We start from the raw sequence: 26,089 nt of genomic DNA, 5'->3' as shown, positions 1-26,089 counted from the left end.
CTGTAGATAAAACTGCATTTGGCTTATACATGAACAGATGCTCTCTGGTCTTCCAGGGTACTTTGGAAACAGGAAAATAAACCAATGGCTGGGAAGAGCCTATGATTGCATATGAATAGGTTTTTAACATTGTGGATGATGTCAGAATTCAGTCACAGATTTAGTTGGTACAGAATTTCTCTTTGAAAGAGCCAGGAGTTGACTATACCCACTGAGAGAAAGTCTTATACAATGTTTATCCAAGACCCTCTGTTTAACCAGCGAGGCTCTTCCTGCTAACAACTTGCTTGTAAGGTGTCTGTCACCATAGCAGGACTAATAAATGTGGCCCAATAATATTGCATAACTGCAATTTGTGAAACTTGATTTTAATCAGTCTCTTTCAAAAGGCTATGTTAAAACTACAAATGATTAAAGTATTGTCTTGACTTCCAGTTGTAGCCTATGTAAATGTGTACCTGCTGAAAAACAGTGATTTTAATCCTCAAGGTAGTGTGTCTTGACTGCCTCTAATTAGATTGGAGGAAGCCTTTTTTTGTAAGATGGAACTTGAAATTGGATTAAAGGACTCAAATTTTGATCAGGTGTAGAATATTTTATTTAGGAGAACACCTGTTTTAGAGTGTTGTTGGCCCTTAAAATAATTTAGGTTTTGAAACCATAGTTTGAAATGTGATTATATTTTATAATCTTAATTAGAAAAGTAGATTAGGATCTCAGCATTAATATTGTATCTAGAGAGCTCCAAGGCTGGAGTGATTCAGAAAGCTTGATGGAATTAATTATACTATATACTGCAATAATAGAGTAAAATATTTCTTAATAAAAAACCTGTGTTTAGTAAGGAGTGTCAGAGGGCATTTTGTGGTTCTCATTTGTTCTGTGCTGTCACAGGTAGCTGAGGAATAAGATTTTTGCCTGACAGATTTTTAGTAATGCAGGGAGCAGTCTGACTCTTTAAACAACATCCTAGGAAACCTTGCAGATCTTTTCCCCTGGTGGTGAAAAGAACTGAAGTTCTCTTAAGCAGAATTTTCCAAGGCTCATAACAAAACTTAATGGATGAGGTATTCTTATTCCTTCAGGAAATTCCTGTTTGTTTACAACCAACAAATGTGTCTAAACCTTTCTAATTGGTTTTCTTAGGGTGGTGAGCATGCTCGAAGGTCCTCTCTTCTTAACAGCGATGAACTATTGATTTACTACTATGATGATGTGAGAACAGTTTATGATATCTTCCAAAGGGGTGTGCAAGTATCAAGTAAGTTTAACTTTAAAAATTTTTCAACAGTATGTCAGAACTAAAGGTCTGGGTTCTTTTGACGTGCAGCTGGGGTTAGGGGATGTCTGCCTAGCAATATGATAAATGTACTGGATGTGAGCTGTCTTGAAGGTAAACTTAACTGTGACCTCTTATGAAGCAGAGTTGTGTGAATAATGTCAGTGCTGTGTTCCTTAGCCTAAAGCAACCTTGTTGCCCCAATGTCTTTCCCCAGCTTCCTTCCCTGGCTCCCTTTAAAAAAAATGTGTTCTGAAGGTGTCTCTGAAGAATCTAGAGGCTTAACACTGAGTGTAGTTTGGTGTCAGGATAGAGAAGTTGGGGGTTAAATTTTGAGTAACTTTTGATTATAATTTTTTAGATAATGGTCCATGTCTAGGTGTTAGAAAACCAAACCAGCCGTATGAGTGGATCTCCTATAAAGAGGTAAGTAGTCTCTCTTAGTGCTAGATCTGCTTTTGCTTGCTGAGACCATTGATCCAATGTCCAGTAATGTGATATAACAAATACTAATTATTTATAGATGAGTTAAAGTAGTAGGAGAATATTGGTGAAAGCTTCTAGTTCCTATTAGAGTATCTTAAACGAGCAGCCTCAGATATGTGCAAGGGGGAGAAGAACAGAGTATCTCCTGTACTTATGTAGTTTAATGGTTTTATTTCAGAATTTTTTGGGGTTATCTTGGCAGCTTTTTAGCATCTCATTGCTGAATTGTTTAGAACTTGGACACTGCCTCTGCAGGGCTGCATTTTTGAAGTAGTATTCAGGGATTCAGACTCGTACTACTTTAGGTGCTTGCTTCTGGGAGGCTTGTTTTACACTAGGAAAAGTCCTATCTACAGGTGTTATTTGTGCTTCTTGACGATTTGTCTCCATAGTGCTGAATGATGGTTGTATGGGTGTTAACAGATATGCTTCTAACTAGTAGCATGGTCCTTTGTGATTGCTAAAAATATCTTTATGCAAATCTCTGCAAACAGCTGTGCACTTTTGAGTTGTTCCTGGTTTAATCAGTTATTGTCTTCAAATTTGCATAAACATTGCCTATTGCATACTGTTAAGGTCATTAAACACTTTTTGTATGTAGCAGAACTCACTTTTTCCAGGGTGATTTTGCTGGGCACTTGTTAGGTACAACCTCCTATTATTAAAGCTTTTTGGTTTGTGTCATGTGATTAATATGGATTCAGGTCATGTGCTATATGGAAAGAATTTAGGAAACTGCCTTCCTAAGCTTTGTATATAGAACTAGCTGGGTTTTGCCTTCTTATTCTCCCCCTTTTTGAAAGGGAGAAATGCTATTCCCAGAGCCACTGAATGAAGTAGGAGGATGGCGTATGTAGTGCTTGTGATTGAGCAGAAATATAATGCTGAATAATTCCAGGGTCACTTCTGGGCTTTAATACAGACACAGCAAAACAGATCTATGTATGTGAGCTTAACACCTAAATTTATGCTTAACGCTCAAGTTCAACTGGGTAAAGTGTTTCTTCTGCTGCATATGGAGTGCAAGTATAGTGGCTATGATCAGTGCAGTGTAGTGGCACTGCAATATTTTAGGTTATCAAAGTCATAGAGAACATCCAAGATAGCCTAGAAAACTTCTGTCTACTTAATACCAGTTATTGGTCTTTTTGTAAGACTTAAGGTAAAATCACGTTCTGAGGGGTGTGTATTGATGAGCTTGCTCTCAATTTTTTTGTTTTCTCTTTTTTGCCCCTCCAGGTTTCAGACAGAGCAGAGTATGTGGGCTCTGCATTACTCCACCGAGGCTTCAAACCATCTCATATTCAATATATAGGAATCTTTTCACAAAACAGACCTGAGGTAATTTAATTAACAGTGTCTATTTGTGGTCTGGCTGTTACTGAAGTGTCCCACTCTTAAATCTGTTGCTTTTTGGCAGTGTACTGAGTTTCCCAAATAAGTTCATTTGGTGCTGGGAAAGGATTTAAAAGGCTGACATTGACCCGCAAGCCATAAACATGGCATCTTTAGCTAAGAGCCAAAATTGATATTTGACACAACTGTTAGTGTCTTATATTGTTTTTTGGCTGCCAGAGCTGAATGCAGGAGGCTGGAGATCAGGAAGAAAAATCAGAATCCAGAAGAACTTTTCCCCTTTTTCCAGTTTATAGAGGAGGCCTGTTTAATGGGACGCTAGTACAGTACTTGGTGAATGTAATCACCATTTGCTTTCTCTTAAAAAGTGACATTGGATTACAACATAATTGAAAGTGGTTAGAAGTCACAAGGAGGTGTTTAAACCCTTCAAATGCAAAGAAACAATTAGTGATTAAATGTTTAGACAAACAGAAGATGGCTAAAGGTGATAGTTCTGTCTCTGCCAGAGGCCCCGGGCAAAAAGATTCTTGGAGGGAGAACTGCTGATGTAGGCAAAAATTAAGAATTAATTGCAGTTTAAGGGGGCAGAAAGACTAAAAGTGACATAATTAAAGATCACCTGACAAAACAAAATGATGTTAGGAACCTGAGACAACTATGGAATATTTAGATTGATTAACTATTGTCTATCTGTTTTAACATAGCAGTGGTTCTAGATTGCTGTTTTACTGAATATTTCATAATATTTTTAGAATGTTTATTCTCCAGACTTGTTTGTTAAATCTATTGAATAGGACTGAATTTCTCTAAACTATGTTTATGTGCTTAGTAGCCTCAGCTGGTACTTGCTGCATTAAGCTAGTTCAATCCAAACCTGTATTAAGTCAGGAGACGTGTTCTTAAGTTTTGTCAAAAATATACTGTGCCTCTTGATTAAACACTCCCAGCTGGATGCCATTATTTAGAGACATGTACAGTGTTGACAGGGTTAGAAGTTGTATCAATGTCTTGATCATGCTGGACAACAGCTTGCTGTTGGATCCCTTCTGATTTCAGTTTGTCGCTAAACTTTTCTTGCTGTCATTAAAAAGCAAGTTGTGTGACAAGTGACCTTGATCACCTTCTTCCTCTCCAACCCGTAGCACAAAAAAACCCCTAACTCTAGCCTTGCACAGACAGATAAAGAAAAAACCCAACACTTTTCCAGACTTCTATATCTGCAATAGTTTGCTGTTTTGGATTTTCCTGCTGGAATTCCAGTTCTAACAGTTATAGCTTTATTTCTGTAATAAAAGCTGGGACGCCTCCAACTAAGAAGCCATTAAATGACATAGTGTTACAGGGTCTCTAGTTCAGTCTTCTGTGCTTATAACTGGCAGTAGAAAAGGAGCCTGATGTTAGTGTTACGCCAGTTTGGGTGCAGAGTCTTTGACTGCTGGGTCAGTGGATTTTCTGAAGGAGAGCACGGTAGTGTGATTTGTCTCTCTGATCCAAGAGCAAAATGTGCTTGAGTTGCATTGCTCCAGCAGGCTTTGAGTTGGGTCAGGAATGAGCTGAAAAGACTTGTTTAAACCAGCAATTTTAAATCTGGGATTTTCCCTGCTGAAAACTGCTGGATGAGTGTTGTGACATCCCCATCATAATCACTAATCCAGACAGGAGATTATGTGAAGGGTTTTTTTTGTGTGAAATGATTCACATTTGTCAGTTCAGGGAACAACTGCTGGGGAAATACCCTAATGGGGAAAATCCTAACATGTTACTTGCTTAAATGTTCACTAAAAAAACCCCACACTTGGATTTATAAATAAAAATGTTACTTTCTCTTTTGAGTAACTGGAAAACAGATGATCTCTTCTGCAAGCAAGGAAGTTGTGTTTTGGAATGAGAAAACAGGACAGTAAAATATACACTGCCCCTTAATAGAAGACCAGAGCCATGTCAGAAAACAAGTTGAAACCTCCAGACTGCTGTCTGTATTCAGTATTAGTTGCTTGCTTGGGCTTTAAGAGAGAACTCAAATGTGAAGGTTTGATATTTGTATTTAAATACTCTTAACTGTAGAAGTTAAAATGGAAGAAAAATGTCTTGGTAGTCCAGAAAAAGATGCTGGTTGTTGTATTGAGAATGATGGTGTGCAAGAGTTGTTGGAGGCTGCAACAGGAAGCTTTCATCACTGTGTGCAGCTTCTGAAGCCTACTGCAGTAGACCCCCACCCTATTAAAAAAACTACTAAACTTCAGGCTGCTGAACAGCAATACAGCTGCCCCTTGTTAGATGTACAGGAGGATGCTATCTAGGAAGAAACATTCAGTGGACCCTTTCATGGCTAGTTATGAGAGTGCCTGTTTAGACTTAGCAGTATGGCTAATGTCTGCATGAAAGTCTAGTTCCTGTTAGCTGGCCTTGTACTAATTTTATGAGAAGTCTTTTTGGACAGGAGGTATGCAAATTACCTAATACATAAATGCTTTCAGAATTCCCTGTGTTTAAGGCTGTCTCAGTCAGCAGAGAACTTAGTCTGGGAAACTTGCCTGTAACAAACAGTTTGTAAAACTGAGATTTAGCAACTTTGTTGACATAGTCTCTGTACTAGATATTATATGGAATAACCAGCTGAATGATGTTTGAACTTGTCATCATATGGGGGTGAGAGAACTGGCTAGTGTCCTGCAAAAACACTGGAAACTGTGACAGTTTGGGGGTGGGGAAGGGAAAAAAATACCCTTGTTAATGCAATCCTTGTTGAATTGTAAGATCTGATAACGTTAAAAGTTGCGTGTCGTTTTGTTCCTGTAACTGGAACTGACTAAAGGTACTGTGTCTGGGAATTTTTGTCACTCTGAAAAACTGAAACGTTCCAGTTCCACTGGCCTCCTCTTGAGTCCAGAGGCTCCCATTTCAGCAGTTGCATGCTACCCTGTATTTTGGTGTAGCTAGTTGTTTAGAAACTATACCAAATAGCTGCTATCCAGAAAAAGAATTGTATGACTATTTTACCTCAATGGTACGTTAGATGAAATCAGGCTTGCTGTAAAGCATTATCAGCTTGCATCACGAACAGTAAGGCTGTAATGTGTAGTACTCAAACAATGCACTTGTTATCAGGCAAATCCTTCTTATTGCAGCTTGCAGGGATATAATTGCATTTTTTTTATAGAAGTCTTCATATTAGATTCTTTAAAGAATGGTTAGTCTTGAGAAATGCTGAAATTTTCTGGGGCTGGCTTTCCAAAGGACTTCTAGTTTATCTGCATATGTTGCATGACTGGCCATAAAGTGAGATGCAGATAAGGTAGAGGTAAGAATACTGTGTGTATATAAATTTAATGTGTTCAAGATATGAGCAAGTCCTTTGCTGATTGATACACCATGGTAATACAGAATATTGAAGACTTTGGCTACCCCAATAACCTAAAACCAAGAAAAAATATTCTTACTCAATCTCTTTCTGTTAATAGATAATCTAGGGAAACAGTTAATGTTAACTTTTTCAGAAGTACTTAAAATTAGTCTTAGGGGCAGAGTTGCATTTTATTGGATTAGATTCTTTCCCATAGCTCCTTATTGTTTTTTTATTTCTTCTTTCCACAGATAATGTAGTATGTCTTCAAAGTAAACAAATGATACAAAATGCCACTTATTTCTTTAGAAAGACTTGTCCAAATGAGTTCTGTCTTAACTTCATTGTTAGAATCCAAATATGAGTCTTTCCTGGAGGCCTGTTATGATAGGCAAACACAGTGACTTGCATTTGTTCTTTTTGCACAGTGGGTTATCATTGAACAGGGATGCTATGCATTCTCCATGGTGGTGGTGCCACTTTATGATACACTGGGAACTGAAGCAATTACGTACATTGTGAACAAAGGTAGGACACTTTCAGTAGTTCAGCAACTGAATGTAAGATGGCAGAGCTACTGAGGGCAGAACTACAGCCTTCTTCAGAAGAGTCTTCTGTTACCATGTTCTGAAGTATGTATGGATCTAGTTTAACCTCAACTTGTCATATTGATAATGTTGTTTTTCATCAGCTGACTTGTCATTGGTTTTCTGTGACAAACCTGACAAGGCCAAACTTCTCCTAACCAGTGTGGAAAAAGGGGAAACTCCAATACTCAATACCATTGTTATCATGGAGTCTTTTGGCATGGATCTTGTGGAACGTGGCAAAAAGTGTGGGGTGGAAATCTTCAGCATGAGAGAAATAGAGGTAAGCATGATTAACTTACTTTACTGCTTTCATCCCCTTTACTTGTGGAGGAAGAAGACACTGTCTGTTGAACAGATTTTTAGGACTGAACAAAATGTGGTGGATTAGTTTCAAAATACTTAACTATCTCTTGGGTTGAAGTTTACACACACAAAAAAAAGAAGGAAAACAAATTGCTAATAGTATTTCACAATGCTCAAAATGTAAAAATGTATGTGCCAAGATGACGGAACACAAGCGTCTTAACATAGTCCAGACCAAACATCGGATCCGAGTGTTAAGGCTTGCCCATGTGAAGTAGTAACATGATAATTATATACTGTGACTAATACTTTAGAAATACTTATTTAAAAAAGAGCCTGTCTGGGCTTTGGTCTTGTGAAAAATGGCATCATCCCCTGTACACTGAATCTACAAAATGTTTTTGGGGGAAGGAGGAAACTGACAGTAAACTGTTCCAGTTTAAGTGTATAGTAATGTAGAGGAATGAGACTCCCACGTTTTGGAAGTAGAAACCATTTTGCTTAGCTGGCTAGTGATCAAGTCTTGGTTTTGCTTCTAGTTAGTTTCTCTGCATAGATGTCTTATGCAAGTTTATTTCATAACTTCACTCATTATTTGGAGAACTCTGTCCCAGGATCAAATTGCATAAAGTAATCTTTACTGTGAGATTATGAAATCAGGCTTAGCTGCTTCCAGCTGGAGTTCAGGTGAAGGCTTGGCTCACTTGGGCTTCAGTATCTCCAAATAAGTGTGCTTGTCTTGTGCAGGTGTCAGTAACTGGTGTGAAATACTTCATTTCACTGAACTTGTTTTCACAGCAGTCTTAACTGCTATATTAACAGGGCCACCTTCTGGTAAAGAGACAAAAATACCAGCATGTCTTTTTAAAAAGATGATTATCACAGCTAACTAGCCTCAGCAGAACTGCCAGGTTAAAGTGGGGCTAGAAACATTATGCAGAGTAAGTGACTTACACAGCTCACTGGCAAAAGGGTTGGGTTAAACTTGGAAAAAGATTGGCCCAACTACAAGTTGGTCCACTAAAATCAGCTTTTTTCCTTGAGTTGAACTCCAGTTTTTGGCAGAAGATGCTTTGCACTGTATCTTCTAGCTACAGAAAAACAAAACTAGGGTGTGAATGTTGTCTTTAAGTTAGAAGTTTAGATGCTTAAGTAGTGACTTCCAGTATTACTCTGTAGCTCTTACTGAACACTACCACTTGATGTTTTGGTTAATGCAGTAACAGGTGCTCCAAGAGCCTCTTGTCTAAATGTCAGAAGTTAGGCAGAGTTAAAATGTTTTTAATAGTGTTTCAGTGAGCAGGAATAAGTTTTGTCACTTTTAAGAGGTAGAGGCTTTTGATGTCTCTCAGAAAGCAGCTATGAACTATTTAAGAGTTTAGACTAGAACAGAATTACTATTTCTAGCTTAAGTACTTGTTTTCTGGATTTCTGGCTCAAGCTTATTGCTCAGCTGTGCTTTATAGGTTAATGTGACCAGTTCCTCTATCTCCCAGATGCTGTAAGCTTGGTTTCAGATGCCCAATATCTGTATGTATGCTGTGGTTACTTTTGCTCTCCTAGAACAGAACTCCCAACATCTCTTCCTACTGAAGAGTCATTTATTCATGGCTACTCAGTTCCAAGTATGTGGGGATCTTACCTGTATACCCAGTAAATACCAGATCTTACTCAAAACAGGTGGTAAGGAAGTATTGAGTTTCTGGTGGTACCTGAAATGCAGATGCTATTGAGCAGACCCATAGTGGCAAACACTTGCATAATGGCTCTGTTTCTAAAGGGCAAACTTACAGGTATGGGAATGTTAATTGTTTCCAGACATTCCTTTTTTTTCTTACACCTCTTTGGGTAATCTACCAGGTACATCGTACTAAAGGAAGTCTAGAGGTAGTAAAGTAATGCATAATGCTATTGTGTGCTTGGAATGTAAAGGCTATGGTGAAGTTGATGTGTCTGCCCTCAGAGTGCTTCCAAAGCTATACTTAACAAAAGGTCCATTTTAATTTGCATAAATCCTTAAGCTAGTATTGTTTCTAATCTTAAATAGGCATGACAGTAACAAGTCTTGGTTTGAAACTTTAAAGCTCATAGATACTGAACATCAGCTTTCAAATCTTTCCTCTTAATCACTATATCCTTGATAGAAGGATCTCCTTGATATCCATTCCCTTCTGCCTAACTGGCATCGTTAATGGTCAGGCCTGAATAATGATAAGGAGGGAAGGAGAAGAGATTCTGGAGGAGAGAATCTTGTGCTCTTCCATATAAAATGAGTGCAAACCACCAATGACTCTTCATGGGAAAACTGTTGTCTTTCTCACAAGCAGTGATGTTGATGCAAGGTGCTTACTGAGATGAATCTTGCTTCATCTATCTAACAATTGTCAGTGGCACATGTCTTCTGCATAAGGTATAGGATTGCTTGCTGCTGTGGCTTGTCATAACACTGCTTAACTTTGAGCTTCTCTAGTAAGTGTCTTCTGGTTTACTAGCTGGAAAAAACCCAAGAGTTTTAGATTAGTTATCACTTCTGTATTTGTAGAACACGGTAGTTATTCTATATATCTCTAAAACATCCTGTAAATCCTTTGTTACCCTTAAGTTAAAATGCCTTAACAGACAGTCTAAGTAATGGAATATTATGGTGTTTGGAAATGTTTATCCAGTAAACTTAAAGCAAAAAAAGGTTATGTGCTTTTCTAAACTCTTTCCCCCTCTCCTTTCTGTAGGAGCTGGGAAGAGCACACAGGCAAAAACCTATGGTAAGTATGAAATTAGTTCAAGTGGCTTAATCTGAAGCTGGATAGCATTCTGTAGATCAACAAGCAAATCTCCCTGTTTTCCATAGCTCAGAAGTAACACTGATATTTCAGTGTTTTGTCCAGGAAAATATTTTTCCTTACTATCTTAACTGTACTAATACTTTCTTAACTTTTACAGCCTCCAAAGCCAGAAGATCTAGCAGTCATCTGTTTCACCAGTGGAACAACAGGTACATCTTATTACATTATGCAGAAATTATCCTGTATGTGCAAAATTCAGAAGTCCTCCTACTTTTTTTTTTTTAAGACTCCCCTGCTGCTGCATCTTTTTTGGCAAATAATAGCTGGGGAAGTTTTATGGTAAGGCTCCCTTTGTTCCACACCCCCCCCCCCCACCTTGATCAATGCAGGGTTGCAGTATTGGGGGGTACAGGTGTTTACATTTTTGGACTTGGAAATAAGTACTGACCCTGTATTTCCATTATAATAAGGGCTCTGCATCAGACTTGCGATTCTTCTGTAGTCTTTTTTTTGTACTGTATTAGCAACACTTGTTCCTTCGTTCTAAGCAACCTTGCTGTAAGACCAAAATGAAGACTACTGTCTAGATGTCACACACTTGACATTTGTGACTTAATACCCAACAATGGCAGGGAGCAAGAGGGCAGAGTATGATGATGAGCTATACTTTTAAAGCATGTGTGAGAACAGAAATTAGTCTGGGTTTGATAGCTGCATCTTCACAGATGCAGCTTCTCTAAGAAACATGACAATTTCTTAAGGATTTGCTTTCCTTATGAAAAGTGAGGACTTCAACACAAATTTACTGCTTAACTGTTACAAGCTATTCTTGAAAGTGTGGTTAGCAAGTTCTTTGCCTTTGTTTAATTAATATACAAATAAAGGTATTAATATCAAAGAAGAGACTGATTGATTAAAATGATATTAGACTAGTTTTACCAATGTTTAGTAACTTAAAGGATCTAAAAATTTCACTGTTACATCTTGATGTGCTTCTTCCTTAGGAAACCCCAAAGGAGCCATGATCACTCATCAAAACATAGTCAGCAATGCTTCAGCTTTTGTGAAAACTACAGAGGTAAACTGCAAAGGTTAATGTTGTGGATTTCCATAAAGGGAAGAATCTCAAGAGTAAAACCAACATTGAAATCTCACTAACTTTAGTCTTTTTTAGTAAGATCCAAGTGAAAATGTAACTTGACAGCACTCTACCCATGCTAGGTCAAAAGTCAATATTTACTGATTTCTTCTGTCAGGAACCTGCTTGGATCAGATCAAACTGTAAATCTCAATCTTGTAGATCCACATCAGGATCTTTATATTACATTCTGCCATGGACTTATAGTGCAAGCTCTATATCAGAAGGTTGGTGTAGAGGGTAACCTTTTGCGCTAAGTACGGGAGAAGCTATAATGTGTATTAACCCTCCAAAATTTTTAAAGCCCTTGCATAAATGAGCAAGCAGCATGACTCTATTGTTACTTGATACAGTGTTAACTTTTGATTTATAGTAGACTACTAAGGGTCATCTGCAGACTAGCTAAGATGATGGTTCTACATTGTAACACATACAGATGTAATTCAAAATACATTTTGCCAAGTACTCTGCATATAGAATGACTTTTAAATTACTCAGCTGGCCTCACAGTTAGATCATGTAAGGTACTCTTGAGATCAACCTTATGGTAAATTAGATAAGCAATCTGATCTAAGATGAAGGTGTGTATTTTTTTAAACCCCTAAGGGACACTACTTTAACTCTTTTGTTCCCCTTCCCTCCCAATCTCTATAATGGAACTTTCTGTGGTTTCTCTCAGAATTTGTTTTTATTCATAATCATATGAATGCTAAGCTGTTCACTGTACTCAATTCTAAATTTACAATTTCTGCAGTGTGTTTATGCATGCTAGAACATATTGCTGTTAATATTTTTAATGAAAGAAGGACAATGCAGCTTCATGACAAACAAAACTGAAGTGAGGGCTACGCTCTAGAGCTTAGATGCCAGATTTCACTGTTGTGCTTAACTTAGACAAAATAGAGAAACAAGGAGAATTAATCTTACTGACACTTTCACTTTCAGAAAATATTTATGGCTTCCTCTGATGACGTTCTGATATCATTCCTGCCCTTGGCTCATATGTTTGAGAGAATTGTTGAGGTAAGCACCTGTTTGTTGTTCTGAACTACTGAGAAGCTTGTTTATCTTGCAGAATGCATGTCTCTTGAATCCCAGCGATACACACTATTCTGTTTTGACTCTTGCACATGTGTATGAAAACTTGAGGTAAGGTTCAGGAAAACAGTATCCAGTGATTACTAGACCATTGGTTTTCACGCCAAAATATAAACATTAACCTTAGAGCTAGGGTTAATAAGAAACTGGTTTACTAGAACACATGATAATCCTTTAGCACATGCACACTGCCTAGAAATTTCCTCTGATATAATCAGTGCACTATTAAAAAGCCATGCTATTCTTTAGTCTGCAAACTTTAAAAAAATTGATTTTATAATGTGGTATCCTGCTTGCGTACACAAACTAATTTTAAGTTGGTTAAACTCACCACTGCTTCCAAGAAACTTCAATAAAAAAGGAGGGATTTTAATGCCACTTAATGACAAACTTTGAAGCCTTCTTGGACAGCTTGTTTTACCATATAGCAAAACCTGGTGCTTAATTTTTGAGGATGAGGGGACTCACGTTGTCTTAATGTCAGTCTTAATAGGGACCTCTGAGCCCATAGCTGGGGGGTATGCATTATTGAAAGGATGCAATTTCCTCAAGCTGCATATATACAGTAGAGGCACAAGTATCTAATTACCATACTTACTGAAGTTGAATTAACACTTCACCATTAAGTGAGATTGCAAATATGTATATTGAAGGTAGTCATGTCCCAGTTTTTGTATGGAAATAAACAGCCTCTATGCAAGTGTGAAAAGGCACATGGAGCCAGAAATTGTCGTGTGATTTCAGTTAGGAAACATGAGCTTTCTACCAAAAAAGCGTGTCTGTATAAAAATGTGTATGTGCATATGTGTCTGTGTATATGTATTATGAAGATTGGGAATAGACCTTAACCGAGCTGTACAAGTGCCTTTAGGCTTTCAGCATTCTTTCTCCTGGTAACCTGGATACTAGTTATACTTCAGTGTCTGTTTTAGTGATGCTTGTCTTGCATCTGAAGGTAAAAGCTCTGCTCTCGATCATGCAGTAGAAATGGGGTAGGAACTTGTGTTCTAAAGGTTAAAAAGAGAAGAAAGTCTTTGGAACTCAGTATTCCTCACTGTATGAGGTCTTTACAGTTTACCTGTTGTGGTGGGTTGACCCTGGCTGTGTTGTCCCAAAAGTGTGATCGTATATGGTGTGCAACATGCCAACATACACACAGAGTAGAGGTATGTTATTTATCCTGTTACAAGGTTAGCAAAAACAATAGAAAACCCACTCAAGTTTACATTTATTGGCTAATAATTACCATATTGCCTGTTACTCGTTACACATACTTAAATTGGTGCACATGCTCCTAGAAAGTTACCCTGTGGGGGTAACTTGGACAGTCCCTCAATTGAGCTGATGAATGCGATCTCTCCCTGCCACCTTTACCTTTGCCGCAGTTACTATGGATTCTACTGACCTCATGACAGCTACATTTTTTCAAGAGTGCAGGCACAGCTAAGCCTTCATGGTTTACTGCTTAAGTGCAAATACTTCATCTTCACCACCAGATCTGGTTTCATTAATCTTTTTTGATTGTGTTAACTCCTACCGATGTGCCCCCTAGAATCTTGCATATCCTCAGATATCCTTTTCCCCTCTTTGAAACTGAGATCTTCTTTATAGCTCTCATATATCTCGCTATTTCTTTTCCTTAACATCACATAGTTTCCTGCGGCAGTTTGTATAACTAACCTTTTAACAAAACTCAAGGCAATACAAATTATAATTATGACAGTCATGATTCCAGTTTGCAGTAAGCTTGTCAACCATCCAGTAAGGGAGAATCCCAGTACTATTATGGATTCTCACAAATGACTAAGTCACAAAACCAAATTTCCTTTACATACAGTGAGCATTAAACAAATCAAAACCACTCCCAAGACTTTTGTTTTCTCAACACTGAAACAGTTGTCCTTGTAGACATTCAACCCCTACATAAGTCCTGTTCAATTGAAGCTTGAGTTTTCTGGACAGTGTGGAGGTATACTTTCTTGATCTGGTTCTGGTGTGCTTTTCACCTGCATGTAATGTATCCAGGAATCAATGGTCTCTACTCTGCAGTGTAAGTCTCTTAATAGTACTGTATAAGGTCCTTTCCACTTCTCCTTTAGTGGTTTGTCTTTCCAGGTCCATATGTAAACAGTGTCTTCTTGTTGGAATGGGTGAACTGGTGTGTCTAACAGAAGAGAAGCCTTTTGATTTAGGTACCTATGCAGTGAAGATGTCTGCAAAAGAGAAATCATATATTCTTTAATATTGGCCTGTCCTTTTATATGCATTTTGTTTCCCTTGATGCTCAGAAGGTTCACAGGGTATGCTTTCCCATATACAATCTCAAAGGGACTTACTTTTTCCTTGACCCTAGGGGTTATTTGAATTAGCAAAAGAGGTAAGGGTAGGGTCTCTGTCCACTTAATATGTGCTTCCTGACAAAGTTTAGCAACTTCTCTTTGGAGAGTCAGATTCATCCTTTCTACTTTCCCACTGGATTGTGGCCTCCAAGGCATGTGTAACTCCTATACTTTTATGAATTAAGTGGAAATTCCTTGCGCTACTTCTGCAATAAAATGAGGCCCATTATCAGAAGAGAGACCCTCTGGAATACCAAGTCTAGGTATCATTTCTTTTAACAAAATCCTACTTGCTTCTCTAGCTTTGGTACAGCAAGGAAAAGCCTCTGGCCAAGCAGAGAAGGTATCTACCAGTAGATACTTACATCTGTTACACCTAGGTCATTCTGAAAAGTCTCTTTGCCAGTATTCACCAGGAGTTATTCCTTGTTTCACACTACTTCCTATAATCCTTTTCCCAATTTTCAGGTTACTGGCACCCAAGTTTACATTCATTGTCTAGTAATTACCACATAGCTTATTATTGGTTACACATTTAAATTGGTGCACATGCTGCTAGAAAGTCTGTGGGAGTAACTTTCATAGTCCCTTAATTGAGTTAGTGGTCGTGATCTCCCCCTGCTGCCTTTACGCTGGTTACTGTGGATTCTGCTGACCCCATGACAGCTACATTTTTCAAGAGTGCAGGAACAACTAAGTCTTCATGGTTTACTGCTTAAGTGCAAATACTTCATCTTCTTGAGCACCAGATCTGGTTTCATTAATCTTTAATTGTGTTAACTCCTATCAACCTGCCCCTGGAATCTTCCATTTGACTCATATCAGCTGGATGCCAGGTACACACCAAAGCTGCTCTATTCTCCTCAGCTGGACAGGGGAGAGAAAATATAACAAGAAGCTTATGGGTCAAGATAAGGACAGGAAGAGATCACTCACCAGTTAGTCATGGGCAAAACAGACTTGACTTGGGGAAATTGGTTTCATTTATTACCAGTCAAATCAGAGTAGGGTAATAAGATAAAAACAAATCTTGAAAACGCCTTCCCCCCACCCTTTCCTTCTTCCCGGGCTCAAGTCCACTCCTGATTTCTCTACCTCCTCCCTGCTGAGCAGCACAGGGATGGGGAATGGAGGTTGTGGTCAGTTCATTACACATTGTCTCTGCTGTTCCTTCCTTCTCAGGGGGAGGACTCCTCACACTCTTGCCCTGCCTCCAGTGCAGGTCCCTCCCATGGGAGACAGTCCTTCAGGAACTTCAACATGAGTCCTTCTCAACTTTCTACAGTTCTTCATGAACTGCTCCAGCCTGGGTCCCCTCCATGGTGTGCAGTCCTTCAGGAACAGACTGCTCCAGCATAGGTCACCTGCAGGGTCACTAGTCTTGCCAGAAAACCTGCTCCAGTGTGGGCTCCTCTCTCCATGGGTCCACAGGTCCTGCCAGGAGCCTGCTCCAGCATGACAGACTGTGTCAAAGGCCTTACAGAAGTCCAGATAGATGACGTCTGTAGCTCTTCCCTTGTCCACTGATGTTGTCACTGTCATGAAGGCCATGAGGTTGGTCAGGCAGGACTTGCCCTTGGTGAAGCCATGCTGGATGTCTCAAATCACATCCCTGGCCTCCATGTGCCTTAGCATAGCTTTTAGGAGGGATCTCTTCCATGATCTTCCCAGGCACAGAAGGGAAGCTGACAGATTGGTAGTTCCCAGGGTCCTCCTTGCTACCTTTTTCAAAAATGGGTGCAATGTTTCCCTTTTTCCAGTCTCCAGGGATTTCGTTTGACTGCTGTGACTTCTCAAATATCATTGTGAGTGGCTTGGCACTACAGCCAATTCCCTCAGGACTCAAATGCATCGCATCAGGTCCCATAGGCTTGTGTATGTTCAGGTTCCTTAGGTGGTCTCGATTCTGACCTTCTCTTACAGTGGGAGGGACTCTGCTCCTCCAGTCCCTGTCTTGCAGTCTATCCACTTGAGAGGTGTGGGAAGAGACGCTGCCAGTGAAGACTGAGGCAAAGAAGTCATTGAGTACTTCAGCCTTCTCTTCATCCCTTGCTACCAGTGGACTGATAGTGACTGATGGGCTCAGCCTTGGACAGCGGTGGGTTTGTCTTAGGGCCAATGCCAGTCGGCTATCAGACACAGGGGAAGCTTCTGGCAGCTTCTCACAGAAGCCACACCTGTAGCTCCCCTGCTACTAAAACCTTACCATGCAAACCTAATACACATACATATTTACATAAGGAGATTAAGCAAGGACCCCTTTGGTAGAAAGGAGAAAAGATTTGTTACTGTTTGAGGTAGATAAAAACATAGGGTCTGTGAGAAGCAGTCTTCAGAATCTGCTCCTGTTTGCTGATTTTTTGGCTTCTTAAGGAAGCTAGAGGTTCAGTGAACTTGACAGGTCAAATGCCTTCCTACCTAGCGAAGGCAGTTACTGCTCGCTCAATCTAGACCAATGCACTTGCAGCTTTTTAGCAGATGGTGGCAAAGCACAGGTGAAGGGGAAAAGTGACACTTCAGCAATGTCTCGTGTGCAGAAGAGATGAGAAAGGATGGCAGGGAATGAAGGAAGAGGTGTTACAAAAGAAATATAAGAAATAAAAACAAGTAGAAACACAAGAAAAGTAGGGATATTTTTAAAAAGAATAATTAAAACCAAACAAAATAGGAAGAACAGGGGTGCATAGGTGTTGGGGGGAGGAGCTTCTAGATTAACATAAAGAATATAGAACATGACAGGATTAAGTCTGCCTGCCTTGGTGTACATCTGAAGTGATGCAAAAATAATCGGTGGCTCTGCTAGAATATTCCAAAAAGCATCTTGATCACCTAACAACAAATTTGCTTGCATCAGTCTTGTGAGACAGGAAGGAAAACCAGAGTGGAAGAGAATTAAAACGAGGTAGTACAAGGCAAAACTCCCTGCTGGACCAGTGCATAGCATGTGCTGACTTTTTTTAGTATACAGCAGGGAACAAACAAAGTTCTGGTATTTTTAAGTAAGCCTGATAAATATATAAAATAGGAAAGTTCTACTTTTCAGTCTTTTGCTACCTCTGAGTTGGTGGTGTTGCCTTATTAGCCAACTATCTCTTTCTAGATAGGGGCTTTTGTGCTTTATCTCATTTTATCAAAGTCCTTGGCCTGTGCACAGCAGGCATGTCTGGCTACTTGGTTCTTCCAGTCCCATCCTATAGTCTGAGAATGCTGCAGAACTTGTCCAGAAGCTCAGAGGATTTAAGGTGGATTCTGCATAAGATTGTCATACACATCTAGCTAGAACACATAATATAGATTGTGTTTTCAGACTCTCTTACTTTTTTCTAACAGTGTGTGGTTCTGTGCCACGGAGCTCGGATAGGATTCTTTCAAGGGGATATCAGGCTACTTATGGATGACCTAAAAACACTGCAGCCAACTGTATTTCCTGTAGTACCAAGACTGTTGAACAGAATGTTTGACAAGGTAAGTCTACAGGCATACGGTTTTAAGAGACTTCATGAAGCCTGTGCTGACATGTTAGGAGAAACCGTTGTGCTCTGGGAATTTAAATCGGCATGCTAACAAATTGGTGTATCTCTTTCTAAAATAGAACTGCAAGTGCAGGGCGTAGTACTAATTGTATTAAAACACTTTCAGGCAGCAAATACTAGTGTTGAAAAGACTGACTAGGGGACTTGGTTCTCTCTAGCTTGATTAATGACTTGCATAACTTGCTCAGAGCAAAACAGTAAGTCTAGTCCATAACATGAACTTGAGGTTTAGCACCTGCATGCCACGCTTTTAGCATCTAACTCAGGGAGCGGAGTTTGCAAACCAAGGTCAGGTGTTTGCCTATGTTTGTGTGGACGCATACAAGTTTCCTACACAGCAGCCAACATGTTCTAGCAGGGAGAACTATAAACCAGCCAGTCAGGAGTGCTGGGGAGAGGGTGTGTCAGCAGCCCTAGTCTCTCCTGTGCTTGCTGCTTGCCTGCTCAGGGTCACCTGACATGGGAATTCAGAAGTAGATTCTTTCTTGAACTTAAGATTTTAAAATCATCCTTTTGCATGTGGATGACTGACTCTCCTTAGGATATAGCCAGAGGAGTTGAAGGCTAAAACAAGGCCTGTGACTGCTAAAGAAAAGAGACCTCCCTATGCTGTCTTAGCTAGGACACTGCTCTAATCATGACAGTAGAGGAACAGCAAGTATTACAAGGTTCTGTTTGGCCCCAGGAGCGAGTAGTGCAACTCAGTACATTTGGAGGGAAGAAAGTTCTAAGCTCTGCCTGTAGTGCTTAAAACTTAGCCCCTCATTCTGCTTATGCATTTTGTACTGGAATTTGAAAGAGCTAAAGCTTGGGACACTCTTCTCTTATGATGTAGTTTTGCTTGTTGACTCTGAGGTTTTCACATGTCTATGGCACTGTTTCAACCTCACCCAGCCTTGTAGTAACCTAGCATGTGAAGGTAAGTGGCAAACTGAGGGGGGCTAACGCTGAAGAGCTGCTGGGGCTTGTCTCTTTCCAAGTGAATATACTAATCTGTGGTCTGCTGTTGAGTCTGCTCTGACTTGATGAGAACAATCAGACGGAGCCTTTGAAAACTGATCTAAAAAGCAACTTTATATATGCAAGACAGATCTCTGGTATTTCTGAAAGGACCTGCATCTCCTTAGAAAACCCTGTGTTAATTTACATATTATGATGGTGTGCTCTTTAGAATATGCTGAGGATTATACTTAATTCAGCTTTTGATCAAACTGGAATAGAAAAATATCTACTTTCATTCATACTTTTTTTTAACAAAGAACCTATACGCTGGAAAAGCATCACACAGTTGGATGGGAAACAATAATTTGTTAAGTACTAATTTTGATGGACATATCCTCAACTGAGGTAGAGGTCAAAATCAAAATGCCCAAGTATTTCTTGCCAGACTTAAGATGCTTACAAATAATGGTGGTTTCACTTATTTGGTTTTCACTGTTAAGAGTCTCTGTGCATGCTTCTGTAAGAAAGGGAATGGTAGTCTGCGAGGCTTCTAACCCCAGATAATTTTTCTTAAAAGATTTTTGGACAGGCAGATAATTCATTAAAGAGGTGGATGCTGGATTTTGCTTCCAAGAGGAAAGAAGCAGAACTCAGAAGTGGCATAGTTAGAAATAACAGCTTCTGGGATAAAGTCATCTTCCGCAAAATACAGGTATGCTTGAAAGCCCCTGACTCTGAGTCTTTGTATGGTGGATATTGGAACTCTTTTAATATGTTATCTGCTCATGATTGAGAACAGAGCTCCAAATGTGCTTACTGTGTTGCAGAACAGCAGTTTGACATGTGTTTTCAATATTGGAAGCGTGAAGATATCTATCACTAGATAGCCTATCTACTTACTAGTTTATAGGCATCAGTTTGCAATTGGTGAATTTCATATGTATGGTTATAATCTGGTATGGCTTTCATGACTGATTAAAGACTACCTGGCTACTCAGAATAAAGAAAACACCCTGTCTTGTCTCCAACTTCATTTTTCAATTCCCTCTCTTCTAATAATATCAGCTAACTGTGTTAGGGAGGTTTCTCTAAAACAGTCTGGTGCTTCTCTCACCACTTTGAAAGCAAATGCTGTTCTTCTGATGGAGGAATGCGAAATGTGACTTAGTGCCACCTTTAACCCCTACTGTCTCCTCACTGTTGGTCACTAGTAAGTTATGCCTGCTATTATATCTGTCACTCACTTGCTATCGTCCTAACCTTGGTTGTACAACGTGCCCCCGTGGCTGCTTTTTATAGCATTCAGTATGTATGAGAAGCTGATAGAAGGCAGTTAAAAATAAAGCCATTACTGTAAGGCCATGACTTAAGCTCTTTGGACTTTTGGCAGAGTCTGCATTGCAGTGACACCATAGCATAGTCTTTGTAGATACTGTATGTTTGAGATGCCATTAATGAGATTAAAAACACTGCAAGACAGACAACTTGCAATAGGAGACTAAACTTTAATCTCTAACGCTTTTGGGTGGCACTGTAGGTGAATAGTGGTTGAGGGTGGTACAGGAAAAGACTTTGGAAATGTCTCTAAAATGCTTTTGGTGTCCACAGTATCTTGTGTCTGTTGTAGGCAAGTTTGGGAGGAAAAGTAAGGATGATGATCACGGGAGCAGCACCTGTATCTGCAAGTGTACTGACCTTCCTGAGAACAGCTCTTGGCTGTCAAGTAAGTTTCCTGGCCTTAATCCTAAAACATAAATCCTAAAAACATTTCTAGTGATGTGACTATATGGATAACTTTCTGGCATTCTTCTTAGAGACTACACAAGTGCATACTCCTTTCCAGAGTTTATATCTCAGTTTGCTGAGATTCCTATATTCATCCCCAAGTCTTTATTATAACTGAAGTAACCAGCTGAACTGTCTTAAGGGAAAGAATTGGGGGAGATATGTTGTAAGCAGTAATTAATGTTCTTGGATTAAGTTTCTGGGGCTTGCCTTGCTTACAGAAGTACTCATAACTGTACTGTAGAGAATCTAATCAACATTATAATACTGTAGTTGCTTTGAATACAGTATCTTACTGCTTTGATGATAAGGCTGTGGAGAATCAGATTGAACACGCTGCATTTATCTTCAGAGCCTGTTAAAAGTATATGCTTTTTGAGGTAAAAATCTATATAACAATGGCACAGGATGCAACAAATGTATTGAACTAAATTTCAAAGATAGAAAACACAAAACTACTCTAAAATGTGAGGCTTCCGTGACTTCTTGAAGCTCTTCAGTATGTGCTGGTGTAGCATAGCATTCTGCACAGAAAAGGGAAGCTTGTCTTGTATATAATAATCATAGAGCTGCGATGGGGTATTGGGATTCCATTCCTGGCTGTCTTGGACAAACCTGTCCTTAAATAATGTGAATGAAGTCATTGCTAGTGCCACTGTTTTTAGTTGCTTCCTCCTGCTATTTATAAAGAAATAAATTGTTGCTTTCTGTTTTGATCTATAGAGGTGTCAGAGTGCATGAGTAAATATTGGAACTGAAGGTGTGTGATATAGTGACAATATTTTTAGAAGACGCTGGGGATTTTGCTAAACTCAAACTGCTAGAAAAAAGCAAAATATTAATTTCACTTCAATGAAGAAACTATGTTTGAAAAACAAGAATTTTAAATAATATTTTGGTTTCATGTCCTAGTTCTATGAAGGTTATGGACAGACTGAATGCACAGCTGGATGCTCACTGTCGCTGCCTGGCGACTGGACAGCAGGTATGGTGTTTAATGGTCTGCCTGTCGGTTAAATTTTAGCATGCTGTAGAGGTCTGTGATCACACTATTTAGTCTCCAGTGCACCTATCGTGAAGCATAAGATTCTGGTTTTGTTCAAGTGAAGTAAGTAGTTGTTTGACATGACCCCTTGAAGCTTTTACGCCTAAATAGTGAGGCATGTTCAGTAATTCAAACTTTTGATAGGCCTTGTCCTTGTAAGTTGAAGTGGATTGTGGAGAGGGGAGGTCATAGTATCAACCATTGTAACTTTTACAGAATAGGGATCCACTGTTATAAACACAGTACTGGAAATTCAAATGGCATTTTTTGGTGTTGGAACAAACAGCTTGCACTTCTGTCAGCTGCTACATCTGTAGCTCCCTAACTGAAATAATACTGATAATTGAAACTCTAGTGGGGCTTTTTCTACTTAAATTATGTCCATAGTGAGGATCCTGATGATAAGAAAAAGCAAGCCTGAGTACACAGTTCAGTTTGTAACATTCTAGGGTTATCTGAGAACTTAATGTTTCAGTCCTAGCAAACTTGAGCTATTGCTCTACTGGTATTGGTGTAGTACACTACCAGAAATCGGTTTTTGATCTTTTTTTACTTTAGCATGTAACTAGCTTATTGTTTAAGAACCTGACTAAAAAGCAGTTCAGGCTATTGAATTGTTACTCTAATAGGTCATGTTGGAGCACCCATGCCATGCAGTATCATCAAGCTTGTTGATGTGCAGGAAATGAATTACTTGGCAGCCAAAGGAGAGGGTGAGGTAGGTAATTTCGAACGGTCAATATAAACCTCTTACAAAATCTTGGAAGTGGTATTTTTGTTCCTGAAATAACAAGTAACTGTCTCAGTTTAGTAAAAATGCTAAACAGCCTACTACCTAAAATCAAAGACTTCTGTCTTGTGTGCAGGCAGTGTCAGCTAAGGATTCACAAAAGCAAAACAGAAAATAGCGTATTGGAGGGGACAAAAAGCAGCTTAATGTGGGATAACAAATAACTATGTGTTTATAGTTGTATTACCAACATGCAATCTTCCAGCTGTGGGATAGCTGAGAAGCTATCTCATACTGCGTTTATCCTTTGGTAAAATGCTAGCAGAGGGCTTCCCCCCACTGCCAAGTGCTGGAGAACAGCTGATGCATGTAGCTTGTTAGCCAGCTTGTGATGTGGGAGATGAGGTAAGTTGAAGTGGTTGGAACATTAAGAGAAATGGAGATAAAATACCATGAAGGCTTGTGACAACTGCTTGCACATTATTAATTTTTTTCTGCAGCCTGCACAAATTGAACATGTATGTCTTACAAATTGCACTTTGAGGACTCAGCTTTGTATGTAATGCTACATGCTGTCTTTTAAAAATATTTTTTCCAAGTAATAACTTGGACTTTGTACATATATTGAACAGATGTCCATGTAGCAATTTATTTTCCCCAAGCTCGGAAAGCAAATTACCTGTGGTGTCTTTCATATGCTTTTGAGAGGCCTTGGGTGCAGTTGGGGGTGAGAAATAGATTTTTAAAAAAGTAGCTTAAGCAAGTAACTAATTTGTGACTGCAAACAATATATAGTCTTTATTTGTTTTGGTTGCAATTTTTATGAGACTAGAGACAAATCATGGGGCTTTAATTCCCAGAAATACTTAAGGATTTAGTTGGGCTTGGTGGTGGAAGACTGTTTGCAAGTGGAAAACAATGTCAAGATTTTTTCCTGTCTTGCATATGACCCCATGTTTAGTCTTCATCAGCAATTTTTGCTTCACTTTAAATATGTTTTTTAAAGCTTGGTCTGCTAGAGGAACTAAGTATAAATTCTCACAATGAGGAGCAGCTAAGTAGGTTTTTTTAAAACTTCTAAAAATATTTTGCTTGCACTTACTGTGGAAGTTTGCCAAGTTAGGAGTTACTTTGGACTTGAATAAATATGGTAGCTCCTTAATATATCAAGTACCACCTTAGTCTTTCAGTCCTCATTTCCTCAGTGTGAACCATGCTGAATTTAACAAGTAAGTGTTGTAGCTTACTTCACAGAACTGAAGCCCATAGCTATAGAATTGGCTGTCATTATCCCTTGCCTAAAATAGGTCTTCCTTATCACTATCTGTTCTTCAGATGGATTAAACATTCCTAGTCCTTCTTTCTGACAGTAAGCTTTCAATATTCTCTGTTCTCTCAGCCTTGCTTTCAATTTTGCCAGTTATCCATATTCATGAAAGATAAATTTGTGCATAGAATTATATGTCCTTATATGCAGACAAGGTCTTAGTGCCAGTTATCAGGATACAGATAAATGGTTTGCTGTCTCTACTGGGAAAAGATGTCACCTACAACCATCCTGTGATTGAAAGAGCCATGAAAAATGAAATATTTCATCAGTCAGCCTTTGACTTGACTGGGACATAGTTCTTGTATCCTTCCAGATAAGCTCTGTTTTATAGCAGAAATGACTTGGTTCTTAAAATAGACCTTGGTTTGGTCATGAGTTTGGTACTTGTCTCTACAAGGTCATCAGAACCCTCACTAATACTTTGGTCTCCCTCATATTGATGACACCTGCTCATTGCACTGTAGTTCACCAGCATGCTTTTATGCTGAGATAAGCACTGAAAATATTTGGGATGAGTTTTTCAAGAATAGGTCTCTGAATTATGTTAGTAATTTCCTCTAGTCTGAGAATTGATATTAGTGCCTGAAGATTCTTTTGCCAGTTCCTTGCCTGTTTTATAACTGCACTAATGCCCTAGACTAATAGTTGTCCTAGTATTTTATCAGCCCCTATTGATACTTATTACGCATTTGGCCTTAACTTAAAACTGGATTTTTCTATCCCATTCCATTAGATATGTTCTAGAGTCCTGATGCTATTGCCCAGAGCAGACCCTTCTTACTGTCTCCTGTTATCTATGCATACCAAGCCACTCCCAAGCTGATGTGATGGTTTGAATCCTTTGTTGCTCCTGTGGACTCTTCTGTAGAGCTTTCAGGGTTTTTGAACTCCTGATTCCCCAACAGTTGTGTCCAGTGGGCATCTTTATGTTTTGCTTCAATCTTGTTTATCTTGCCTATCTCTCTGTATTTCTAAGGAGGTATTTTATTGTCCTGCTGATCCTTAAATAATGAGTCCTGTCCTGTGTCCCCCATCTCCCCACTAAAAACTTACACAGCCTTGGGTGTTAATATTGAGAAGAAAATATTTAAATCTGGGATTATCTCTGGATACTTCAGGCTCTACTACATGTTTCTGATTAGTTGCTTTACTTCTATATTCTCTTACTAACAGATAATCTACTAATTGCTTTAATTTAGCTTGTAAGGTCTGGCCTGATTCTCTGGCAACATCTTCACCTATAATCTTTTTAATCTTGTTGGTTGTCTTCTCTTACCTTGTAAGAATGTTTTTTGATCCTATTAATACCCATGCATCCAGTTATATCCAGAGAAGTTGTTCTTAGTTTTTTACTTGGTACACAAATCTACACAACCTTTGATTTTTAAAGAAACTGCTTATTTCCTTTATAGGGAAGTCTTGAGTGCTTTAAGCCTTAAGGTATGAACTGCTTTATTTTTGGACAACAAAAATGCAATTGCTTGATATACAGCTTTTTCATCACTAGTTTTAGCACAATGCCCCCGATGCTTACCAAAGCCAAAATGAACACATTGCCAGGCTGAGGGGCAGTATTTCTGGATCCAGCAGAATTCCTTCACATAAAATAAAAATTTCATCTGATAAATTCAGATTGTTCAAATGACAGGTAGAAACACTGCTGCTAGACTGGAAGGGAACACATTCCAATTGCTTCTCACAATACTTTATACCAATGGAAAATGTTAGGTCTCCAAAAACCATGAGCAGAGATTTCTGTACTAACGCATAAACTTCATCTTGTCTTTTTAGTGGGAGTTATTGAGAACCATTGGAGAAAGCATTCATTGCAAATTGTGTGTGTTATCTTCCCTTCATTGTAGCATACATTAACAAATGCCTTTTTCAGGTGTGTGTGAAAGGGCCAAATGTATTTCGTGGCTATTTGAAAGATCCAGAAAAAACAGCAGAAGCTCTGGACAAAGATGGCTGGCTTCATACAGGAGATATTGGAAAATGGCTTCCAG

At 39.0% G+C, this 26,089-nt stretch overlaps 1 protein-coding gene across 2 annotated transcripts in view; it reads left to right on the top strand.

Moving 5' to 3' along the window:
• ACSL1 (acyl-CoA synthetase long chain family member 1) overlaps positions 1-26,089 on the top strand; it is a gene marked incomplete at both ends in the record, with an annotated part of 33,664 nt that overhangs the window by 5,494 nt on the left and 2,081 nt on the right. The window contains 15 exons of one of the 2 annotated variants that reach the window (XM_081998766.1): positions 1,147-1,261; positions 1,641-1,705; positions 3,005-3,106; positions 6,896-6,995; positions 7,159-7,337; positions 10,090-10,122; positions 10,301-10,352; positions 11,148-11,221; positions 12,227-12,304; positions 18,049-18,183; positions 19,771-19,905; positions 20,821-20,916; positions 21,891-21,963; positions 22,653-22,741; positions 25,972-26,088. In XM_081998766.1, coding sequence (XP_081854892.1) covers positions 1,147-1,261; positions 1,641-1,705; positions 3,005-3,106; positions 6,896-6,995; positions 7,159-7,337; positions 10,090-10,122; positions 10,301-10,352; positions 11,148-11,221; positions 12,227-12,304; positions 18,049-18,183; positions 19,771-19,905; positions 20,821-20,916; positions 21,891-21,963; positions 22,653-22,741; positions 25,972-26,088 — 1,443 coding nt within the window. The remainder of the gene's footprint in view (positions 1-1,146; positions 1,262-1,640; positions 1,706-3,004; positions 3,107-6,895; positions 6,996-7,158; positions 7,338-10,089; positions 10,123-10,300; positions 10,353-11,147; positions 11,222-12,226; positions 12,305-18,048; positions 18,184-19,770; positions 19,906-20,820; positions 20,917-21,890; positions 21,964-22,652; positions 22,742-25,971; position 26,089) is intronic. The other variant, XM_081998767.1, reaches the window with a different exon arrangement.

This window comes from Phaethon aethereus, assembly GCF_964289735.1.
Source record: "Phaethon aethereus genome assembly, chromosome: 4".
Lineage (NCBI taxonomy): Eukaryota > Metazoa > Chordata > Aves > Phaethontiformes > Phaethontidae > Phaethon > Phaethon aethereus.
Note: the sequence above shows the minus strand (reverse complement) of the source record. Positions and strands in the feature narration are given on the sequence as shown.